Source organism: Phyllostomus discolor, chromosome 12, assembly GCF_004126475.2.
Source record: "Phyllostomus discolor isolate MPI-MPIP mPhyDis1 chromosome 12, mPhyDis1.pri.v3, whole genome shotgun sequence".
Lineage (NCBI taxonomy): Eukaryota > Metazoa > Chordata > Mammalia > Chiroptera > Phyllostomidae > Phyllostomus > Phyllostomus discolor.
Window position 1 is genome coordinate 17,732,675 of NC_040914.2, and position 24,102 is coordinate 17,756,776.

General features: G+C 59.6%; 1 protein-coding gene across 2 annotated transcripts; it reads left to right on the top strand.

Moving 5' to 3' along the window:
* The first annotated feature begins 523 nt into the window (after nucleotides 1-523).
* Nucleotides 524-22,363, top strand: LOC114511087 (serine/threonine-protein phosphatase 5). Of its 2 annotated transcripts, XM_028529732.2 has the most exons (13): nucleotides 524-749; nucleotides 6,685-6,926; nucleotides 14,031-14,178; nucleotides 14,842-14,963; nucleotides 16,886-16,951; nucleotides 17,270-17,368; nucleotides 18,194-18,299; nucleotides 19,105-19,247; nucleotides 19,397-19,484; nucleotides 20,389-20,429; nucleotides 20,510-20,688; nucleotides 21,563-21,644; nucleotides 21,855-22,363. In XM_028529732.2, the coding sequence occupies exons 1-13, from the start codon at nucleotides 629-631 to the stop codon at nucleotides 21,915-21,917; spliced, it is 1,500 nt and encodes a 499-aa protein (XP_028385533.1). In that variant the 5' UTR covers nucleotides 524-628; the 3' UTR covers nucleotides 21,918-22,363. The 2 variants fall into 2 exon arrangements, with proteins under 2 accessions (XP_028385533.1, XP_028385531.1); XM_028529730.2 differs by having other exon boundaries at nucleotides 547-749; nucleotides 16,886-17,368.
* The last annotated feature ends 1,739 nt before the right edge of the window (nucleotides 22,364-24,102 follow it).

Genomic DNA, 24,102 nt, shown 5'->3' on the forward strand with positions numbered 1-24,102 from the left:
GCGGGGGGGGGGGGGGCGGTGAGGAAGAAAGGGGATGGTGCAGCGAGCGTCTGAGCCTTAGGCGGCCCTCAGTTAATAACTTATACACACTGACCCTCAGGGTTGGACATCTCTTCTATTGGTTTGAGAAACCGCCCATTTTTCAGAGAGGGATAACAGACCCTAGATAGGAGAGGAAGACGTGTTCAAGGTCATACAGGTAATTGACAATTGGGCTAGACTCCGGTCCCGCGCTGGGCTTGGTGTGCCCTGCAGAGCAACCACATGTACCCACCAATCCCGGAAGACGGCGGGTAAATAAATCCCACTTTAAACCCCAAGAATCTTCGATCTCGGAATGAGGCAACTTCGAGAGCGGGGGCCCTGCGGGGCCTTTTCTCCCCAGTGAGCCTATTTTCACCTTCCCATTGGCCCGTTCTAGGAAGGGTGAGGCTGCGGCCTCCTTGGTCACCTTGTCCTCCGCTCAGGCTACGGCAAAAGAGCCCTGCGCAGGCGCGCAAAGGCAGCCATCGCAGCCCGCGCTTTACGACACTTGTGCAGCAGCGACCGCTGTAACTCGGCTCTCCTTCGCGACGATTCGGCCGGGTGCCGCTGGCGGCCGTTGCCAGGGTGGGGGTCGCTTTGCGGCATGGCGATGGCGGAGGGCGAGCGGGCTGAGTGTGCTGAGCCCCCCCAAGACGAACCTCCGGCTGATGGCACTCTGAAGCGGGCAGAGGAGCTCAAGACACAGGCCAACGACTACTTCAAAGGTGCGCCCGCCCCGGAGGGGTCCAGGGTGGGTGGACAGCTGCGGGGGTCTGGGGGTGCCGGGCCCGCGCGGAACCATGGCAACGCGGAGCGGCAGCCTGGGCGCGGGCCCGGCACTACCAAGTGACCAGGCGTGGGGAGGACCAGGCTGGTGCTATTCAGGGGAGACAGAGGGGGCTTCTGAGAGGGAAGGTGGTACCTGAAACTGGCGGACGGAGCGGATGCTACTAACTGGGGATCATGAGGAGGGGGCGAGAGGGGGGAGGGGAATGAAGGTTCCACCAAGTGTGAGACCCCGAGAGGTGCTAGTAGCTTTTTGGTGAGACCTGAAGAGGACGCTACCAAGTTTTGACATGGGGCGGGGGAGTGATGGCTCTACCCAGTTGGGAGACCCAGGGTGGGTGGCACCCGGTGGGGGTTAGAGTGGACAGTTCAATAGCGTGGGGAATCGTGCGGGTGAGGAAGTAGGTGTGAGGTTGCACGAGGAAAAGGGATGTGTGGAAGGCCCTGGGAGTAGAGGTGAGGGAATCCCAGGAATAGTGTGACTTTGGATCTTGAGAAGGTGAAAGATGTGGGGGCCCTCATTCATTTATTCACTCAGCATGTTTGTTGAGCGCCTGCTAAGGACTGTGCTGGCCTCAGAAAGTGTAACAACCAATGAGACGGATGCAGCCCTGCCCTTACTCGGCTCCTAACGCAGCAGGAGACTCAAGCAATGAGTAACTACACAAATTAATAAAACAGCTAGAAGTTGAGATGAGTGTTTAAAAAAAAAAACAACAGAGTGTGAGGTAGACAATAAGGGTTGGAGGTCACTTTAGGTAGGTGTTCAGAGAAGGCCTTACTGAGAAGGAGGCATTTAAGTTGAGAAGGAGAATTGGGGAGGGGTGCGCCAGGTGGGTGGAGCCTCAGGTGCAAAGACCCAGAGGGAGGAAATGGAAGGACACTGGTGGACCTGGGGCTTCAGCACGTTAGTGGGGAGACTGATACAAACAAGTTTGGGACAGGGGCCAGATTGTGTAGGGTTTCATAAATCATTGCAAGGACTAGTTTGGATTTTACTCAGCTCTCCAAGAGGAGACAGTGAGTAAATGGATAGGCCAGCCTGGAGCTCCCGGGAGAGGGCTTTGGGCATGAGCAGCCTGCAGATGGAATAGAACAGGCGGGAATGGATGAGGTCATCTCGGAAGAGAAGGGGCCCAGGACAGAACCTTGAGGAATTCTAATGTTCAGAACAGAAAGAGGAAGAGGCAGAGGAGGGGTGGTCAGTGAGCAGAAAGGAAATCAGGGAAAATGTTAGGAAAAGTGAGAGAAGAGAATGCTTCTAGAAGGAGGGACTGTACCCTGGGTCAGATGCTGCCAAGGTGGTCACGGGGCGTTGACCGTTGGATTTGGCTCCACGTGTGTTGGTGGTAGTTTGACAGGAGCGGTCTCTGGGGAGTGATGGGGTGGTGGCACTCAAGAATGAATGGGAGGTGTGGAAGTGGAGGCAGCCAGTGTTGACAGTGTTTCGGGGATTTGGGTTCCAAAGAGGAGTGGAGAAATGGGGGAGGGAGCTGCATTTTTTTTAAGGATGGAAGAGACTAGAGTCTGGTCCACGTGAGGGAGCACTGATCCTGCGGGAGAGAGGAGAGACTGGCAATGGGAAAGCCCTGGACGAGGGGTGAGAAGCAGAGTGAATCTGGAGCTTTCAAGAGAATTGTCCTTCAGTGGGAGCGCAGACAGGTTCAAAGGGTAGGAAAGTTCGATCAGGCTGAGGCAACCAGGTGGAGGTGGTGCTGTGGGGAGATGGGGAGGTGGGGCCCGGAAGGCCAGGTCAGGGACAGTGGAAGTCCTCCTGGGGTGGCGGGGAGCTATGGGGGGTTTTAAGAGAGGAGCATCCATGGTCTGATTAGTATTTGAAAAAGACCCCCAGCTGCCTTGTGGAGATCGGACATGAGGGTCAGACTGGGGACCAGGAAGGAGACTGGTGGCGGACAGGGGAGAGGGTGGTGCTGCCAGCCAGGCTGGAGAGACAGAAACTGACTCAAGGAATGTTTCCAAGTGGCTGCCTGGAGAGAAGGAAGAGGGAACTCCACGCAGAAAGAACAGATGGCAGAGGCCCAAAGGCCTGGCACTGAGATAGGGAACGGGGCTGGCGTGTAAGAGGCAAGAGGACTTAGTTTGGTGAGGCTTTGGGGAGGACCCTGGGGAGTCGGGGCTGGTTCTGGGAAAGGACAGAGTCGGGTTTGTGCTTTAGAAAGACCCCTGTGGAGGGGCAGGAACCTGGGCAGGCGGGGATGAAAGCCAGACCGGAGCAGGGTGGGGCTGGAGGGTTGGAAATGAGCAGATCTGAGAGATGTGCAGGAGGCCGACTTGACCGAACATGACAACTGCCTGGCTTTGGGGGCTGAGGGAGCCAGAGGTGTCCAGGATCAGGCCCAGTCTCCAGCTGGGGGATGACATGGAAGATGGGGTCACTCCTGAAATGGGCTTGGGTGGAGCAGCAAATGTGGGTGTTGACACTGAGGCCCCTCGCCCCCCAGGACCTGGAATCTGAGTTCCCCGGAGCCCCGGGGCTGGGTGAGCAGCCAGGGGTCCTGGTATTGAGCTGGCATGGAGGAGAACGCCCCTCCTGGCCCTGGCCCCGGCCCCAGCCCCTCTCAGTGTGGCAGGCTGTGGCAGGCTCCGGAATAGCAATAAAAAGAATAATTGCAGCTTCCTTTATTGAGCCCCTCTGCTGGCCAGGTACACGGCTCTGTTTAATCCTCCCTGGGGCACCGGGAGGTAGGTGGGTGCGGCCCTGTTTGTTTTATAGAGGAAGCTGGGGCTCGGAGGAGGGAAACCACGTGCGTGTGAGCCGCAGGGCCGGATATCCCCCTTCCTCAGCGTGTGCGTGCCTCCCACGTGCAGAGTCTCCGCTCCCTGGCCGTCCTGGCTCCCTGCAGGGGTCAGAAGGTCCCCTGCCCCCCTTCCCCACCCACCTCCCAAGGCTGGGTCACCTCTGTGACCTCAGGCCCAGTCCCCGATGATATTCAGTTCTCTTTCCTTTTTTTATGGGCCTCATCAGTCCCCTTCTGTAAAATGGGAGAGGTGGTATTTCACTCCCAAGGAAGCCTTCGGGTCTAGGAGTTTGTAGACATGGTTTATAGCTCAGTCTGCCTGGGTTCACATCTTGTCTCTTCCCCTTCCCTGCTGTGTGACTCCCAAGCAAATGACTTAACCTCTCTGTGCCTCGGTTTCCTCATCTCTACTCTGGGGACTATCTTGATGATGCAGTGCGCTCCTATTTGTAAAACACATAGAATAGAGACAGGACATGGTGCTTTGGGACACACGTGTGAAGGGCTCCTCCCATTTCCTCTGCTCCATTCTCTTTGCTTATTCATTCGTTTCTTACACAAGTGTCTGCTGTAGGCACGTTTCATATGTGAGTTTGTTTGGCCCTCACAGCCACCCCATGAGGCAGGGGTGTCTGTGACTCCATGTCTCAGGTGATCAAACTGAGGCTCGGGGGTGGCCGTTTGCCCGAGGTCTCGTGGTCCGTGTCCGTAGAGCCAGATGCCACACTCAGACACCAGGCTTTCTGCGCCACGCCAGACAGCCGTTCAAGTAGCATCTCACTCAACAAGAGAGCTGGCCCTTCCAGCTCTGGAACTTGGCCAGGAGGCTGGAAGGAGTCCTCGAAGGCACTGGCATCCAGGGAGGGTCAGTCAGACCTGGGTGGCCTGGGGCCGCCCGTGCTTGTCTCTGGGAAGTCCTGGGCTTGCACTCCGGGGCTCACAGGCCTGGGGGACACACCCATCACAGAACAGGGATAACCCAGAGTGCACAGGGCTGGGACAAGTAAACCCAGAGGGGTACCTGACCTCACCTGGGGGTGGTCCAGGAGGGCTTCCCGAAGGAGAGGACATCAAGCCATTTGAAAGATTGCCAGATGTTAGCCTGCAGAAGGAATCGTTATATTGTTCCTGGCTGTCTCCCTGGCACCTGGCTTCTTGCTCTAGTGTTGGGTTGGTTTATCTGTCTCTTTCCTCCCTCCCTCCCTCCCTTCCTTCCTTCCTTCATTCCTTCCAGAACTCTCTTCCATTCTGTTTCTTCACCTGACTCGCTCTGTCTCAGCCTCCAGGTCTCAGCTCTGACATCCCCTCTGGCTTCCCCAGCCCTCAACACTTGGCTACCACTTTATGGGAATGGATCTGTGTGTCATCCCCCCACCCCCAGCCCCCACTGGACTGTGAGCCCCAGAAGGGCAGGGCCGGGGTGGGGGGTCCTGGGTCCTCAGACATGGGAAGGACTCAAGGAAGTAAGACAAGCAAGGCCCCTGCCCTCACGAGGGTTAGGTTGAAATTGGGGAGGTAATAAACAAATAAACAAATAAGCAAATAAACAAAACAAAAAAACAAAGACCCTGGAGGTTTACCAGATGATGCTGGAGAGAAGTAAAGTGGGAGTTAGGGCAGGCATTCCCACCGTAAGCCCGGTGTTAGGAGGACTCCCTGGAACTCAGGTCCCAAGGATGGGTGCCAGCTGCCCAGGGACACCCAGCTGGTGAGAGGCAGAGCTGGGAGGAGCTCAGGCCGCCTGCCTGGGTCTGTTCCGGCCCCTGTGCCAGGCTCCCCCAGAGCCTACCAGGTGTGGAAGGTGAGAGAGAGAGAGTAGGGGCACTGGGTCTCAGCCTGGCTCTGAGCTCCCGCCTGCCACTTTCGGTGTGACCTCCATTATGGGCTTATCTCTGTGAGCCTCAGTCCCCTCGTCTAGAAAACGGGGTAATGTGGTTGTCCTCAGGGCTGGTGTGAGGGTTCAGTGAGGGACCCGTGTACCAGGAGCCCTGCTTGGCACAAAGTGCATCATGGCCCCTCACTTCCGGCAAGCCTTGGTCATCTGCCGCCTGTCGAATGGCCACATGGGAGGGTTTCGAGCCTGGCTTTGCGAATACAGACTGGGTGTTTGGCCTTGAACAAGACCTGATGACCCATCTGTAAAGCGAGCACCAGACAGTGATTATGCTATGGAAACGTGAGGATTCCGCAAGTCCAAGTAATAAAGTGCACGCCCTGGCCAAGTAGCTCATTTGGTTGGAGCATCCTCCTGACATGCCAAGGTTGTGGGTTTGATCCTGGGTCAGGGCACTTACAGGCATCAAGCAGTGAATGCATGGGTGGGTGAAACAACATGGTGATGTCTCTCTTTCTTGCTAAAAATTAATAAATAAAAATTAAAAAATAAAGTACAGGGCACAGCCATAGCTCATTTTAAATAAAATCGACCTCTTCCTTTGACCAGATGTTAACATCCTGTCCTTTTGTACTTAGAACACCATGTCCAGACCCGCTGTGGCCGTGGTCTGCCAGCCTCCCTGCCCTCCTCTGCCCTGGCCACACCAGCCTGTCATGACCCGCCGCTCCCCCCCACCCCCGGCACCTTTGCACCTTCTGTTCCTTCTGCCGGGAATGTGCTCCCGTCTGGTTTGTGATTTTCTTTGGATCTTGGCTAATGTCTCGCTCCTGGTGTCTAAGTAGGTTCCTTCTCCTTCCCTCCTTCCTGTTCTGGACCCCTCTTTGGGCTCGTGTCCTTGTTTAGGGGCCAGACAGTCGAGGGCCCAGGGCAGGCTCAGATTGGCTGGGTTACAGCTCAGGAACTGTCCGCTCTCAGAGGCCCCCCTGAAGTCCTGGAAGGAGTGCCACCTAGCCTGGGGCCTGGAGGAGTGACGGTTTGGTGGGTGGGTGTGTGGCAATGACCTTGGGTCCTGGGGACTTGGAGCAGAAGGGATGAGGCCTGTGCTAGGGTGGGATGGCTGGGACAGCAAGAGGGGCCGGCTGGAGAGACCTTTATGAGCCCAGCTTTGGACCTCAGTTTCCAATTTGTAAATGGGGAGACGGGGCCAGCCCAGGGTCTATTCTTGCTGGGCGGCGGTGGCCCTGCCTCACGCCTCCTCCTCCTCCTCTGTCTCCACAGCCAAGGACTACGAGAACGCCATCAAGTTCTACAGCCAGGCCATCGAGCTGAACCCCAGCAATGCCATCTACTATGGCAACCGCAGCCTGGCCTACCTGCGCACCGAGTGCTATGGCTACGCGCTGGCTGATGCCACGCGGGCCATCGAGATCGACAAGAAGTACATTAAGGGCTACTACCGCCGGGCCGCCAGCAACATGGCGCTGGGCAAGTTCCGAGCCGCCCTGCGCGACTACGAAACGGTGAGCCGGCCTCGGGAACTGGGCCAGCACCCAGAGCAGCCAGGTGGATGCTGCGGCTGGCGGGGCGGTGCAGCCTGCATGCCTGTGGGGTGGGGTGAGCCGGTACTCAGCACGCACTCCCCCAGCAAATGCCTGGGAGCCCCCTTGGCCTGCAGTAGACCGCCCGGGCTCACCCCTGCCTCTGCCCTGACTTGGTCACCTGGGCGAGTCACCTGGCCCTCTGCACCTCCTTTTCCACCTCCAAGAAATGGGAGAGCAGCGGGACCTGCCTGTGTGGGTTGCTGTGAAGGAGACGTGTTTCCGCTTTTCCAGCATGAGTCACGGCTCCGGGAGTGGTCCAGGTTCCTTGCCGACAAGCCATTGGGGTTTTTGTGGCAGGCGTGGTCGCTGGACAGGAGCCATGGCCTTTTTGCTGGTGGAGCTGCTCCTCAGGGGAGAGCAAAACCAGCCCCGAGTCACTGCACAGGTGGACAGTCAGAGCAGAGGAGGGCAGAGCGGGGAGGAGATGGGACCGGGGGTGTGCTCCAGAGGGACAGCGGGCAGGGACGCGTGGTGATGAGGTGACGACAGGAGACCCAGAGAACGGTGAGAACCTGCCAGTGCCCTCACCCGCCTGCACGCCCAGCGCTGTCCCTGTTCCACTCGTCATCGTAGTGACCGTGGGAGGACGTCCAGAGCACATGCCTCCACGCCATGGGCCCTCATCAGCCTTCATGGCAACCGGCCAAGTGAGTCATGGCGGTGGCCTTGTGAGGTGGGACCAAGTTACCCCATCGTACAGATGAGACTGGACCCCTCTAGGGGTGTGTGGCAATGACCTTGGGTCCCTCTGGGGGTTCAGTCACCCGCCCAACAACATGCAGCTGGGAGTTGGAGGGGCGGAGAGCTGGGGTTTGAACTCAGGCAGCCTGGCCCTGCGGCTGTTCCATTCCTTGGGATGGTGCGCCGAGGGGCTCGGTCAGCGTTTGTGGAATGAGTTCGTACTCTGCCCTCAGCGCGCACACCGTCCCCCCGCCCCCCGGTGCTTTGGTTTCATCCACCGTGCACACTGGGCAGCTTCTCCTGTGGAGGGAGGCTCGGCCAGGGTGCTGAGAGCTGCAGGCCGCAGTTGGAGGGACCCGGTCAACCTGCTGGGGCTGGTGACTGACCACTGGCCGGGGGGTGGAGGGGGCCTTGCAGGCCCAGGGACAGCTTGAAGCAAGCCCCAGGCCAGGGGACCCCTGTGTGGGTGGAGGCACGCCAGGGGGTGTAATTTACAGACCGAGGGGCCACATGGAGGAGGGGGAGGAGCAGCAGAACAGGATCCTCGTGAGCGCGGGCTCCCACCATCGCTCCGTCAGACCTCCCTTGTCCGTGGTGTCGCTTCTGGGGCAGGGTCACGAGCAGAGTGGCTGCGGGGCTCTTCAAAAGTGGGCTGTGTGACAGTCAGTGGGGTGGCGGGGCTCAGCAGTGCGTAACCCAGAAGTTCAGTCGGGGAAGGGTCCCCGGGTGGGGGGTCCTGGAGGGGGCACTTGAAACTGAGAAGCAGCCCGAGCACAGGTGCACACAGGGTCCTTGCCCGCCCAGGGCTGCAGGCCAGGAAGCCTTCCACTGGGATGAGGAGCCGGGCTCCTCTCCTGACTCAGGCCCAGACGGGGACCTACCCCTGAGTTTCCCATGAGGCCGAGACAGTCCTCCCAGCCATCCTGTGTGGGTACCAAACCTGAACTTATCCCAGGCCTTGTGGGCATCATGGAGGGCTGGTGAGGGGGCAGGGGTCCGCAGCCTTTTCCCAGTCAGCCAGCATTTCATTGTCACAGCCCGCTTCCCCAAGGGGCCTCTGCCAGCAGTACTGGGGAGTCCCCAGGTGGGCCTGAGATCCTTGCCCACCTGGACCTGGGCCTGGCCCACCATCGCCGGCCACCCACACGCCTGCAGGCTGCTCACCCTCCTCCACCCTGACACGTCGCATCAGGCTCCGTGGGCACCGGGCCCTGGGGCGGCTCCTCATGCGGAGGCTTCACCTTGACCTGCGGAGCTGTCCTGTGACTTGCTGGGGTTTCGTGGCCCCGTCTCAGCTCTGGGCACCCTTGGAAGCAGAGCTGAGCTGTGAGCTGGGTTGAACGAACAGGCCCCAGGCTCTGCCTCTCTGCAGCCTGGCCCTCCAGTGAAGGGCCTTCCCTTCCTCTGCCTCAGTGTCCACATCTGCAGCCTCACTATGGGCTGAGCTCTGTTGTGAGGCTTTACGTCCACGAGTTCAGTTCATGTTACAGGAAGGAGATAGGTCTAGAGAGGGGATCCCCTCCTCCAAGGTCACCCGACAGGAAGTGGCAGAGCTGGGACTTGAACCCAGAGTCCGTGCTCATGACTGTTAGAGGGCTGTGGGGTTGGTGTAGTGGTCGGAGGGCTTTAGTCAGTGGATGCAATGAAGAAGGAAAAGTTCATTATTTGGGGGAAATTGTGTATGTATTTTGTGAAAAAATGCCATTTACGTGAATTAGATGTGTGTTGGGTGTGGTATAGAATGTGTACTCTGTGCTTTGAGTTGTGATCAGAGTGTGTGCAGGTGGCCGGCGTGGTCAGAGGCACCAGCTCCAGGGTCAGGGCACCCCCACTCCCGCCCTGTGAGCTGCGAGGCTCTGAGGGCTTTGCTCTCCTGCTCAGCGTCCTTGTCTGGTGGGGGCGGGGGTGAGTAGGGCCAGCCTCAGGGTGTCCCTGTGAGGGTGAAGGTGATCAGTACATTTAGAGGAGCCGTTTGCACTGAGCACTCACGGCGCTTGCTTCTGGGGATGTTGGGGGGGGCCAGGACATTGTTAGGAGCTGGGGTGTCTCTGTGTGCTCCCCCTCCAGGGCCAAGCCCAGGCCCTCCGCAGGAACCCAGCTCCCCTCCCCGTGGGTCCATGTTGACTCCCCACCCCCTGCTCCCTCATCTCCAGGTTAACCCTTTCGGGGGGGCCTTGCTTCAGGATTCCCTGCCCCTCTCTTGGCTCCTCTTCTCAGAAGACCCCACCTGTGTTCCTTCCTTCTGCAGCTGGAACTCAGGTGGTCTTGTGGGCCCAGGCGGGATCTGGGGGGGCTCTTTCTGCACCCCCTGCCCCTTCTGGAAAGGCTTGTTGGTGTGGTTTGTGACGTGGTTTGCATTTGGGTCTCTCACAGAGTAGTCCAGCCCAGTCAGTTAGAAATGTGTCTGCCTTTCAAGCCCGCACCAGCACTCGTGTCCGAGGCTCAGGCACAGACACGACACACGACAGCACAGGGGCGGTCCCAGCCAGCTCCTCCTATGGCCCGGTACGAGGCGAGGGCGGGTGGGTGGGGGACACCTTCATGTCTGATGGCTCCTGTGATCTTCGCAGTGCCCTGTGCTGTGCGGCTGTTATCACCCTTGGTTTACAGAAGAGGAAACTGAGGCCCAGAGCATAGGGCACTCCCCCAGGCCCCACAGCCAGGAGGTGACAGTCTGGTGCCAGAGCCAGGCTCTGGACCACGGATGCCCTGGGCAGAAGGTTCTGGGCTCAGTTCTTGCCCTCGGCTCGGGCCATGGACACCCACGGTCTCTCTCTCTCTGTCGTCGTGAGAGGGCTGTTGGCTGAATCAGTTCACCAGAGTCTCAGCCTGTGGGGTGAAGACCCAAGTGCCACACTCAAGACTGGCGTGGTGCAGCGCCCACCCGAGAAACCCGACTTCCCTCCGGCTCTCTGTGCTGCGGGCACCTCTCCGGGCCTCGTCTGTCCCTGTGTCATTGTAGATAGTCACAGTGTCCATCACACGTCGTCATGTGGGTCCCCTGCGGTCAGGAGCCCTTGTCCTAGGGCCTGGCTCCTGCTACTGGTCTGTAGTCCCTCACCCCCAGCTCCAAATCCAAGCCGATCAGACAACCAGTTTTTCTCGTAAGTTCTGTGGCAAACTCTGACCTGAACTAATAAGAGGCCGTTGATGGTGTTCATTGCTCCCACATGGTGTGACAAGAGGATTTGCTGCAGAAGCAGCAGTGTGTGTGATGGACCAAGTACCACTCAGACCTCCAAGGAGCCACAGGACAGAGCGTGTGCACCGTGTCACCCTTCTAAAACCCAGAACCCCTGCAGCCCCCGTGGCTTCACAGGGGGACTGCGGCCGGTGCCGTCCTCTCCAGCGTGGGCGCCTGGGAGCTACGGGCACCGCTTGTAAAACCAGCTTTTCACTTTGGGACGTAATACCGAGATCCCATTCTCCCCAGTTCCCCAGGGACGTACCTGGCATAACTACATAAATATCACAGCCAAGAGACTGACGTAGATACAGTCCAGCTGCCACTTCGTAGAGACGGACCTGGTGTTCAGTCCTGACCCAGTGGGCCTCGCCTGCCGAAGCCCCTGCCAGGCACCGCTGGCCCCGAGCACTGACCTTCCTGGGAGCAGGAGCCTCTCAGGGTCACACCCCCTTTAGTGAGGACACTAAAACCCAGAACCCCTGCAGCCCCTGTGGCTGCAGCCCCAGCGGCGGCAGCAGCCTCACAGTCCCTGGAAGGAGGCCTGGCTCGCTGCGAGGCCCTGTGACAGGCCTGCTATTAAATTCTCACCCCTCTTCCTGTCACGGGGCTGCTGCCCCCCCCACACACAGTCTCTAGAAGCCAAGGGAGGACCCAGAGGTGGGGCAGCTTGCCCTGGAGGCCTGACCCCAGAGCAGGACCACTCGCTCAGGACCACTTCACCACCCTGTCTCCCTGGAGGGCATGCAGGGTGCAAGGGGACAGTGGCATGGGGGGGGGGGGCGGGGAATGGCTGCATGGGTGACAGAAGGCAGGAGCCTACACAGGGAGAGAACAGAACCCTGGCTTCTCGGGTTGGCAACACTTCTCTGGGCCTGTTTCCTCGCCCCTCGGGTGGGATTGCGGTAACACCACCCAGCGCTGCTCTGGGGGTAATGTGAGCAAGTTAGCTCCTCACAGCAGTGTCAGGTACATACTACTCAGTGCTCGGGAAATCAGCCACGGTTTTGCTTCTGCTCCTGTGACTGGTTCCGCTCCTCTCTGCCCGTCGTTGTCGGGGTCATCCCGTCCCCCACCCCAGCCTGTGAGCTGAGGAGACTGGCACAGAGGGAAAGCTGAGGGGCTCATCCCTTCACCCAGAGGGCATGCACTCACTGCCGGGACCCTGCCGCAGCCCTGCCCTCATGGGCCACCTTCTAGTGGGAGGTAGCCCCTGTCCAGCAGTGCTCGGGGCTGACCAGGCTATCCAGGGGCTTGAGGGAGCCCAGAGGGAGTGCATGACCCAGCCTGAGTGAAGGGCCAAGGGGGGCATGGAGGAGAGGAGCAAGATGGGACTTGGAGGTGGGAAGAGGTGCTCCGGGCCAGGGGCAGCTGTACAGGCCTGGGGTGAGCGCAGGCAGCACACGTGGGGACTCAGGGGTTGGGTCTGGCAGGCAGTGCCAGCAAACAAAGCGGGTTCCCGTGAGTCAAACCAAGTAGTGGTTTGCACTTTTTCCTGGGGTGTGGACTCATCACCCCTTCCTGCTGGGAAGGACTCCGGGGGACGTCTGGTGCTGCCTCCCTCCCGCGCCTTGCACCCCACCCACACCCCATGTGGAGCCACCTGACAGGGTGCCCTAGCCCGGGCCTGCCCAGGCGGGGAGGAAGCCATCGCCAGCCGCAGCCCCGTTCTCTGCTGCACATGGGCTACACAGCCATTCCTGGGTGATGAGCCACACTGACCCTCAGGAGCTAGTGAGTGCCTTGCATAGGCTCCTGACTCCCACCAAGGGGCATCACGGCCCCTCTCCGCACCTCTATGGGGGCCACTCACCACAAATAAACAAACTGTTTGAGGCTCCGAGGGGTGGTGTCATGGGCCCAAGGTCATACAGCGAGCCAGTGGCAGAGCAGGGATCTGCATCCAGCCCTGTGTACCTCTGAGCTTGGAGGACCCGAGTTTGTGGGAAGCCAGATTGAAGGTGGGGAAACAGGAGGGGGTGGGCTCTTGTTGCTGAGGACTTACTGTGTCCCCAAGCGAAGCAGTGTTCTTGTGTGTGAGCTGGCGTGACCAGCGCAGTGGCTCATGAAAGTGGCCATGGGGAGCAGCCAACACTTACGTGGGCTTTTGCTGCTGCACTCGCCGCCCAAGTGCTTGCTCCTTTAGTCCTCACGGCAGCCCTCAGAGGTGACTACTCTCATCGCCCCATCTTACAGAGTAGGGAACTGAGTCACGGAGAGGTGAGCTCACCTGCCCGAGGTTACTCAGTGGATGATTGGCGCAGCTGAGATTTGAACCCAGGCAGCCTGGATCTGTGGCCCACTTCCCCTCAGGAGAGGGGACCCATTTGTCCTGGGTCTCCCCAAAAGCCCAGGGTGGAGCGAGGAACGCGATGCCACTGAGCCCTGCAGGTGGAGCCCATCATCTGCCCCATCTTACAGAGGAGGACACTGAGGGAGGAGGACACTGAGGGTCGGGGGATCTGGGTCACCCAGCACATCACCGGCCCTCCAGATAAGTCTGGGCTGTCAATCACGGCCTGAGACCCAGCCCACCCTTCCCATCAGTCCCGGGGAGCTCAGGAAGCACTGTGATGACAGCAGTAACATTCGCCTCCTCCTGCCCTATGCCCACAAGGGACCTGGGCTGGGCACGTGCTCCTCAGGTGGGGCGGCCTGATTCTGATGATAGTCCAAGCTGAGGTTTATTAAGCGCACCCGTGTGGGGCCTGGCTGGTGTGGCTCAGTTGGTTGGAGTGTCGTCCTGTAAACCAAGAGGTTGTGGGTTCGATCCCCAGTTGAGACACACATGAGAGACAACCCACTAATGTTTCTCTCCCTCTCTCCCCCTCCCTTCCCCTCTCTAAGCGTATCCTTGGGTGAGGATTTTTTTTTTTTAAAGGGGGCAAAGTGCACCTGTGGGGGTGGCCGTGTTTCCCCCTCACAGCAGCCCTGTGTGTCTGGGTTGTGGGTGCCAAGGCCTGGAGGTCGGAGGTGTCCGGGGTTACACCTCTAGGGCACTAGGGCCTGGGCGGTCTGGCCATCTCGTTCTCGGAACCCAGGGCCAGGCAGACTGAGGGCAGCAGTAGTGTCCCCTCCTCCTCCCTGCTCCGCCCCTCCTCGGTCTCCGCGTTGATGTGCCCTCCCTCTTCTACGCGTTCCTCCTCCTGCCTGTCCAGGTGATGAAGGTGAAGCCCCACGACAAGGACGCCAAGATGAAGTACCAGGAGTGCAACAAAATCGTGAAGCAGAAGGCCTTCGAGCGGGCCATTGCGGGCGACGAGCACAAGCGCTCGGTCGTGGACTCGCTAGACATCGAGAGCATGAGTGAGTCGCGCCGTGTGGCCCGCTGCCTCAGCCTAGGACACTCCCCATCCCTGCGTGGGCCTCTCCGTTCCCGTGCTCACCTCGGGGTGGGAGATGGGGCTTGGGGTGGCCTCTCGTCCCTGCCCAGATTTGGGGTTTGCGTTACCTGTTTTGGGAGACGTGGGTGAACCCATCTTCCCACTGCCCGGGCTCAGCTCCCTGGCAGTAGTGCCCACCCCTCACGGGCCTCCTGTGCTTGATTTGTCTCCAGTTCCTCTAGGTGCTCGGGTATTCAGCTGTTCATCCCACAGACAATTATTGAGCACCTACTATGTGCAGACTAGTCCTCAGCACTGAGGATATGTACAGCTGTGAACAAAACAGCCTCTGCCCCCGTGGGCTGATGTTCTCATGGGGAGAGAGCTGCTTGCTCAGCGGATGAGTTCACAGTGTGAAGTGCTATAACATCTAGGCAGGGGGTAGGGGGGCACACTGGACTGGGAAGTCAGGGAGAGGGCCTCGGAGCGGGCCATGGGAGGGCCTGGCTGGAGTGGAGTCCTCTCTCCTGCCATCCCCATTGGAGCCTGCGGGCCCAGAGCCATGCCTGCCCCCTGCCTGGGAGCCAGGCCCCCACCCCCCGCACAGAGGCCTCAGCCCCTGACACAGCCCCCACTCCCACACCAGCTATCGAGGACGAGTACAGTGGGCCCAAGCTGGAGGACGGCAAGGTGACAATCACCTTCATGAAGGAGCTCATGCAGTGGTACAAGGACCAGAAGAAATTGCACCGGAAATGCGCCTACCAGGTAACACGTCTGTTAAGTGCCACACACCTGTGACATTGGGACAGTGTCCCCACGCTGGCAGTGCCGGAGCCCAGCCCCTTGGGGCAGGCGGAGGGGAAGGTGGCAACAGCAGCTCAGTGCTTGCCGGACCAGCGGTGTGCTGGGTACTGTGAACTTTTTATTTCTGGTACTGGTCTTTTTGTTGTTTTTAGCATTTCTTTTTTAATCGTTTTAATCCTTCTGCCCCATATGTTCACACATGTTGTCTCCCTTTTCCACTAGATCCTTAACGCATTTATCAGAGTTATTTTAAAGTCCCTGTGTGGTAATTCCACCATCTGGGTCCTTTCTGGATCTGCTAGTGCTGTCTGTCTCCGAGCATCCTGGTTTTTTATTGCACGCATTCTGTGTAAGACACTGCAGTATACCTCCGCCTGCCGGGCCACAGTGTGAGGGGCCGTAGGTCCCACCTGCAGTTCGGGGCCGCTGTAGCTGGCGTGAGCTCACCACCAGCTTTCTGGTTTCCAGCGCAGAGTCAGGGTCTCCCTTCAGCAGAGCTTGGAAGCCAGCGAGGTCTTTATGTCATCAACTCTCCAGCTTTTGGAGCGGGGAGAGCTCTGATCTCCAGGCCACTGCCAGAGCTTTGGGTGCTGGGAAGTGCTCAGCTCTCCAGTCCTGCCCCCACTTTTGTGCCTCAGGAAGACTCCCAGCCACACTGCCCTAGGCCTCACCTCTCGCCTTCCGCCACAGCCGCGTGGCTGGGGCTCTTCGGGGCTCTCCTCTGTCCTGTGAACTCTGTGGTGGCTCCTCACCCAGCTGTGGCGGACTTGCCCTCCTGCCGCGCAGCCAGGATGCCCAGGATGAAAGCGGCGCAGTCTCCTCCCCCCGAGGGCGGCCCGGCACTGCCTGCAGTTGGACTGACTTAGGTTTCTTTGTGTCCTCAGCTTGCAGATGTGTTTTGTTTTTATTTTTTCTTAATTTGTGGGGATTTTAACTTTTTCTCGCCAGGGTGCGAGTGACAGTCTTGTACAACTTCCGATGCTCTGACCAGAGTGGACATCTACTTTTAACACTTAATGTTTTCCGTAGCTTTTTACTTTGAGAATTGTCAAACCTCCAGAGAAGCCAAAAGAGCAGTTAACTCCCACGTGCCCTTCACTGAGATTTGCCAACTGTGAAGGTTCCTTTTCTTTTTTCCAAACCGCTTGAGAATCAGCTGCATCAGAGCCAGTATCCTAAAATCAGGACGTCCTCCTGCGTGACTGTGGCTCCGCTGCTGCTCCTCAGACACACGGCTGTGGCGCGGCCCCCCTGACACGCCCCCTAGCACAGGCCCCCCCCCCACACGCCCCCTGGCGGAGGCCGCATGTAACCCACCGGCTGCCGCGCAACGAAGTCTGGGAGCGCGGTCAGCGTACGTGATCCCATCACGGCCTTGTTCAAGTAGTAAAAACCAACGTTTCCACATTTCTAGACAAATACTTAAATTTTCCCAGTTTTCTTACAAACACCCTTTTAGTTATTTCTCTAAAGTCCAGAATCCACTGGAGGGCCACACATTGCACGGACCTGCCTTCTCTTTGTTAAGATGAGCCTCATGCCTTTGGGGGCAGGGTCTTCAGTGACCCTGCCATGCGGATGTGCCCAGGCCAGTTGTTTTGTAAAATGTTCCACATCTGGATTCATCCGTGTGTTTCGTTATGCTGATTTTTTAAAGAGAAACCAAGGATCTCGATTTTCATGTGAAATAACTCTGATGTGTAAATGCCATAGAGGCCTCTCAGGTTGCAGTTTGGGGGACACCTGTGGCCCCAGCCAGCACCCCACTTGCCTGGGCCTGCCCTGCCCACTCCTCTCTTCTCCCCACCTCTTCCTCCCCCTCAGTCCAGGGTGGGGGACAGGCCCGCAGGCCAGCCCCACTCACAGCCTGCCCTGCCTTCCAGATTCTGGTACAGGTCAAAGAGGTCCTCTCCAAGCTGAGCACGCTCGTGGAGACCACGCTGAAAGAGGTGCGAGCGGGGGACAGTGTGTGGGCAGGGGCGGGGCTCCCTGGCCGGGGAGGTGCCGTGGAGCTCAGAAACTCACAGACCCACCTGGCTCGGTCTGCCTTCCCTCTCCCCCGACCCCATGTCTGTCCCCCCCAACCATGTCCCTCTTCTCCTGGCCTCTCGGCCTCTGTCCCACCCTCTTCGTGTCTGTGTCCCCTGCCTGTGTCTTTGCATGGTTCTTCTCGGTCTGCTGTGACCTCTTGCCCTTCCCTTCCCTCCTACCCCCTCCCCATGTCTCTCTCTGGGCCCCTCCCTCTCCGGTGGCCTCTTTTCTTCCAGACAGAGAAGATTACAGTGTGTGGGGACACGCACGGCCAGTTCTATGACCTCCTCAACATATTTGAGCTCAACGGTTTACCCTCGGAGACCAACCCCTATGTATCCTTCCTCAGAGGAGCAAACCACCCCCCCCCCCCCAAAACCTGGATGTGGGCAAGGGCCTCCAGCAGAGGAAAAGGCCAGAGCACCTACTCGGGCACCGGGGTGTGGGTGGAGCATAGGTGGTCCCCCATGCCGTGACCAGGGCAGGTGCGCAGCCTCCCGGGGCACCAGCTTCTCTTAGTTGTGAAACAGGGCTGCTGCAAGATCAGGTACATCGACATCTGGCACCGTCCGCACTGGGTGCCTCTTGGCTTTGCCATTTCCCAGCTGTGCGACTGTAGCAGGTTACTTCACCTGCCGAAGCCTCGGCTTCCTCATCTGCAAAATGGGGTGATAATAAGGCCTACCTCGTGGGGTTATCAAGAGAGTAAATGAGTTAATACATGTGAAGTGCCCACAGTCGGTGCTGTGTGAGTATTTGCTGGTGTTAATGTGATGATGGCTCGATAAGCAGCCACTCTCAGGGCCACCGGGCCCGGGCAGCATTGGGTGGGGACATGTATCCTGTCACCCCTGTGGCTTTGGGCTGGTGTGTCAGGGAGAGCCAAAGCAGTCTGAGCATTTAGTGCCTGCCCCTCCGTCATCAGTTTCCCTGAAAACAGGTGAAGCTGGGGACCTCAGCGCGTCCCACTGAAGCTCTGAGAGGCCAGGTGCTGGGTCAGAGCCACACAGTGAGGAGAGGGATGGAAGCCCAGACCACCCCCCCCCCCGCCCCCGAGCTCTGCTGACCCCCTCCTCCTTGGGGAGGTGGCGGCAGGGGCCGTGGGGTGTGAGGAGCCTGGGACGGAGTGGCGCCCTCCCGTGTTTTCCTTAGCAGGGCAGATATTTAACGGCGACTTCGTGGACCGCGGCTCCTTCTCCGTAGAAGTGATCCTCACCCTTTTCGGCTTCAAGCTCCTGTACCCAGACCACTTCCACCTGCTCCGAGGTGAGCTGGGAGGCGCAGGGGCCAGGGTTGGCCTGGGCCCTGGGTGGGCAGTGGCTTTCTCCCCCACAAGTCCCCAGTTTCTCCTGCAGGAAGCAGGGCCACCGCTGCAGCCGTACATTTGTTATGCGTGTGCAGGGTGGCCCTGTGACGTTGGGCAGGCTGTGCGCTGCACAGTGGTGTCACGCAAATGGGGCTCCGTGGGCTTTTGGTCACGGGAGAGCTCTGAGCGGAGGAGGGTCAGGGGCTGGCTCGGGAAGTCCAGGATCCCTCGGGCCTCCCTGTGGTGGACAGACCAAGGGCCAAGGACAGGAGCAAGGGGACGATGTGCCGGCACTGGCTCGGCACGGGCAGGGTCTGGGTTGGGCTTTCTGTGAGGTGGAATCCAGAACGTTCGCTGGTGGGCTGAAGCGGGGGTGCTCTAGGGTGTGGGATGCAACACTGTGGCTGCCACGGGCGGACGGGGGAGACAGACGGAAAGAGAAGGGTGTGGGCCAGGAGGTGAGAGACTCAGCTCTGGACATGGCCATGACTGAGAAGACACATTGGCCACTCCCTCAGTGATTACTGCACGCATCGGCCTTGTGGCCACGTGCCCGTGTGTGCTTCGTGGCCCACGCGCTCCTCCAGAAAATGGGCTGAGAATGGTGTCTGTCCCTCGTCGGTTTCTGGGAGGGGCCAAGGAGCTGTGGCGGGAACGTCGGGTGCGTGGGGCCACCACACAGGGCTCCCTGGGCCCCCAGGCCTGCGTCCAAGGGCCCCCAGGGGAGGGGGAGCTGAGGCTTCTTCTCCCCCTGCCGTTGGCCAGGCAACCACGAGACGGACAACATGAACCAGATCTATGGCTTCGAGGGCGAGGTGAAGGCCAAGTACACAGCCCAGATGTATGAGCTCTTCAGCGAGGTGTTCGAGTGGCTTCCCCTGGCACAGTGCATCAATGGCAAAGTGCTGGTGAGGACAGCCGCCGGCCCCGTGGGCCCCCTTCCCCGCCGCCACCCACAGGGGCCCCGCCTGGGCAGGTGTGTTGGCGGAGCGAGTCGGAGGGCTGGGATGTGGCCGGCCATCCTCCCTCACACAGCTGTCCCCGACCTAAACCCCAGATCATGCACGGGGGCCTGTTCAGCGAAGACGGCGTCACCCTGGACGATATCAGGAAGATCGAGCGGAATCGGCAGCCTCCAGACTCAGGTGACTGGATGGGCCTGGCGACAGCCCCTCCTCCCAGGGGCCTCGGCGTCTCCAGCAGAGAGGAGCCGCCTGGGCTCGGGTCTGAGCTGCCTTGACCAGGGCCCTGCCCTCCATGAACTTTGTGCCCTCAGCCAGGACGGCAAGTCTGGGCCTCAGTTTCCTTAACTGTAGCTTGGGTCAGTGCACCTCGCTCGCTGGACTGCACTGGTGATGGAGCAGCAGGGCCCAGGGTTACCTACTCCTGTGCCCAGCCCCTGCCTCTGGAGCGGTGACGCAGTAGGGCGCCCACTCTGGTGACTGGGACACAGCAGAGCAGTCACACCCGTGTGCATGTGTGCACACACCTCCAGGAAGGCTTCTGGTGTGACGGGCAGGTGGGAGGGCCTCCCCGGGGATGCCGCATCACCACTGACACGAGAGGAAAAAGGGGGCACCTGCCCTGCAGAAGAGTGTTCTGGGCAAGCACAGGGCCTCCCACGGCAGGGACAGGCCTGGCAGGTGGGAGGGACAGCTGGGAGGCCCTCGTTTGGGGAAAGCAGGGAAGTTCTTTGAAGGGGTTGGCCAGGCAGGAGCCTGTGGAGCCTCAGGCCTGGGTGAGAAGCCTGGCCTTCGTTCCAGGCAGTGGGGCGCAGAGGCTGTGCGCAGGGGCGGGGCCTGAGCCCAGTGGCCCTGTCACAGCCCTTCCAGGCTGGGAGGCCTGAATGGATTGACCTGGGTCTGGAGGGAGGGGGCTCATCAGGGAGGCCGGAGTGCTGCCCAGACGATGAGAAGAGAGGCTGCAACCGGCTCATGGCCCCACCCTGTGAGCCCCACGCCGCCATGCACTGCCGTGGGATGGGCAGGGCGGTGGTCCGGGGGCAGGTGGGCCAGGTGCTGACGTTCTGTGCTTCCCCTCCCCCTCCAGGCCCCATGTGCGACCTGCTGTGGTCAGACCCGCAGCCACAGGTCAGTTTCCCGGGGCCACGGCCAGTGGGCGGGGGCGGGGCTGGGGGCGGACAGGCACCCTGAGCACCCTGTGTCTGCAGAACGGGCGCTCGGTCAGCAAGCGGGGCGTGAGCTGTCAGTTCGGGCCTGACGTCACCAAGGCCTTCCTGGAAGAGAACAACCTGGACTACATCATCCGCAGCCACGAGGTCAAAGCTGAGGGCTACGAGGTGGCGCACGGTGGCCGCTGTGTCACTGTCTTCTCTGCCCCCAACTACTGGTGCGTCCCCGTCGCCCCCACACATCCGGGCCTCTCTCCCCAGCCCACTGGTCTTTCCTTTTAATGACAGGAGATTCCAAAGACACACAGAAGCAGTACAGTTGTATAGTGAACCCCCACATCACCAGGCTCAGCTGTACCAATCGGGTCACTCTCTGGCGCTCCCCACCCCCACCCCACCCTGGGCTGTTGTGCAGCAAACCCTCTCACAGCCTCTCCCATCCGCTAATGCGCAGTGTTTCTGAACAGTCTCCGTGTGTGCCCTGGTAGCGCTGTGAAACCCTCATTAGCGGGCACACGACCCCAGCCAGAGTTCATTTCCCTGCGTCTTGTAAATGTGCCTTCAGGTACTTTCTTCCAAGCAGGGCCCAAAACAAGGGCTACATTTCAGCCTTCATATCCCCACGTTCATTTCCCGTTTTTGGCTGAAGAAACCAGACCCTTGTCCAGCCGGGGTGCTTGTGCTCTGGACCAGGGCAGTTCCGGTCTCAGGCCGGTCGCCTCATCCCTCTGTCCCGGGTCTCTTGGGGCTCAGAGGCAGGCCTGGTCAGATTAGAGCCTAGGACTTGGCAACGTCCTGCCCTCCCCAGGGCTGCAGGTGCCCCCGCCCAGCTCCCTGAGCGCCCCCTCTTGTCTGGACTCCTCCTTTCCCCACTCGTGTCTCTGCCCTCTGTGTCCTTGACTCCACGTCTCAACATCTGTCTCTATCAGTGTCTGCCACGGGCACTGTCTCTCCCTCTCCCTCTTTTCTCTCAGGCCTTTTGCTGCCCAGCCTTGTCTCCCTGCCCCCGTCTTGCCCCCCATTCTCTCCCAGCCCTGCTTTACCCCCCAGCCCCTTGCAGCCCCTGACTGGCTTCTGCTCCTGTCCCCACAGTGACCAGATGGGGAACAAAGCCTCCTACATCCACCTCCGGGGCTCTGACCTGCGGCCCCAGTTCCACCAGTTCACAGCAGTGGTAGGTCGCCCCTGGTCCCTGCTCCGCCTGGGGAGGGAACGGCCGAGGCCTGATCAGGAGGGGGCATGGGGGCAACGCATGGCAGCCAGGGCGGTGGGCAGTGCATGACAGCCTGGGGGGCAGGCGGACGTCTCCGTCTGGCGCCCAGGGACACTGCCCCTAACGCTGCCCCACCTCTGACTCTGTCTGTGTCACGTGTCTGGTTCCCAGCCTCACCCCGACGTCAAGCCCATGGCCTACGCCAGCACACTGCTGCATCTGGGGATGATGTGAGGCCCCGCAGCAGGGTCCCCGCGCCGCATCCACCCCCAGGCCCCGCCCAGGGCAGCATTGGACCCCCTTTTACTTTGTAAAGTTTGTATTTATTCCCCTTTAGGTTTGCAGAGGGGGTGGGGGGCTGGCCAGAGGGTCTGCTCCCTGGACAAAGAAGGGGGAGGTGGAGAGGCTGGGTTGGGGCACTGTTCCGGGCATTTCCAAGGGAGGCCAGCTGTGGGGAGGGGAGGGGCCCAGAGGCCTCCCCGCCCCCTTTATTTGCATGGCCCCTCCCTTGCTAAAGCAATAGGGCCCCGCCATAGGAAGACCCTGGAAGGAGGGTCATCAGGGAGGCCTCGCCTACACCCCCTCCTGGCAGCCCTGGGGTGGGGCTAGGCTGGGGCTCACCCCCTCCCCCAGCTATTTTATGTCTGTAATTAAATATGTTAAAATAAAGTCATTGTAAGTCAGCTTGTCTCGGATGATAGTCTTCGGAGCTGCTAGGATTAGGGTGATCTCTTTGTTAGGGGCAGGGGAGCCGCAGAATCCCACACCCTTCTCTCCCATCTTTCTGGGGCTCCCTGGAGCTGCCCAGCCAGGCGCAGGGAGGGTTCTGCTGCCTGGGGTGGAGAACCCCTTCAGAAGCATCGCTCACAGGCTGAAGTGAAGGGTGGGCCCCCAAGGCTGGATCAGAGAGGAAGCTGCAAGAAACCTTTTCTCTGCCGGCCTGTCGGGGAGTATTTCCTGAGGCTGCCGGTGCCACCGCTGTGCCCTGGGCCTCTCACAGTGCGGGGGGCAGACCCCGGCCCCGCAGGCCCAGCCTTGTGCCTTCACACGGAGATGCAGCCATTTCCCCGATGGGGAAGCTCACAGGTGCTGTCACACTGACTCCTGGCCTGGCCTGGCCTGGCCCAGGGCCCCCTGGAGAGGTTCCTGTGCTCAAGTGTGAGCTCTCCCGGACCCACCTTATTCTGGGGAGTATCTCCAGGCAGATGACAACAGGCAGAGGGTGGAATCGGGTGAATACTCTGCCCCCACCAGTTGCCTCTTCTGGGACAGAAATGAAGCGACCTTGGTCCTAATCCTGTGTTGACATTCAGGGAAGCTCCTCGGGCAGTTCCTTCTCTAAAGCAAGGCAGCCCTGCGGGACGTGCGGGCCCTCCCTGGGGGCTGTGCCCGGGTTTAGAGTCTCCGGAGGGAAAGAGGCGGGAGTCCCGGTGTGCCAGCCCCGTTCCTTCCCGTGAGGCAGTGCTGTGAGCCCTTCAGACCCGTGGGGGGAGTTGAGCTGTGGGAGAAGCCGCAGTATCCCAGGCACCTGGCGCCGTGGCTGTCCCTTGCTGCTGCCCTTCCGGCATCCCTGGGCCCACACACTCAGTGACCTGCGGTGATGTTAGCCTGGTTGGCTCTAGTCCGCATCACGGTTTCCTCAAGGTCTGTACTGTCTCTGCCTGTGTCTGCAGCCGCAGCAATAACTGCGTCTTTATACACACGCATCCACACCTGCACGAGCAGCTGCCCCCACACCCACAGCCGTGCCCTTGTCTGTGCCCCCGCCCGCCAGGACAGTTGCGTCCAGACCCAGACCCAGGCCCACATTCGTGTTAGTTCCCTGGGGTCGCCGGGACACACCGCCACAACCTGGATGGCTTAAAACAACGGAAACGGTTCTTCCATAACTCTCGAGGCCGAAGTCTCCATCCTGGGGCTCTGGGCGGGGGATTCTTACTGCTTCCAGTGTCTCCCAGCTCTTGGCATTCCTTAGCTCCAGCCTCTTCCTCCTGCTTCACGTGGCCGCCTTTCCCTGTCCTCTCTGTCTCCCATGGTGACACCAGTCATTGGATTGAGAGCCCAATTGAATTTTCAGGGTGACCGCATTTGAGAACCTTAATTATATTTGCAAATCTTTTTTCCCAAAGGAAGTCACAGTTGCAGGTCCCAGGGGTCAGGTCAGGGTGTGGACATGGAAGTACACAACCAGATGACAATGGGAGTTATTTCTGACCAAAGAATCTTAGCTTATTTTAATTTTTTATGATTTTATACTTACCCAGATTCAATGAGCATGTACTACTTTTGAAACCAAAAATAAGAAATCTATCACTATATTTAGGAATATAGGAAACCTTCACTGTGTCTAAAATTGACCTAACTTCCGTCATTCCCAGCTTCCTCTCCTGCCCCATCTCGGGGGTGGCTGCCCTGTCTT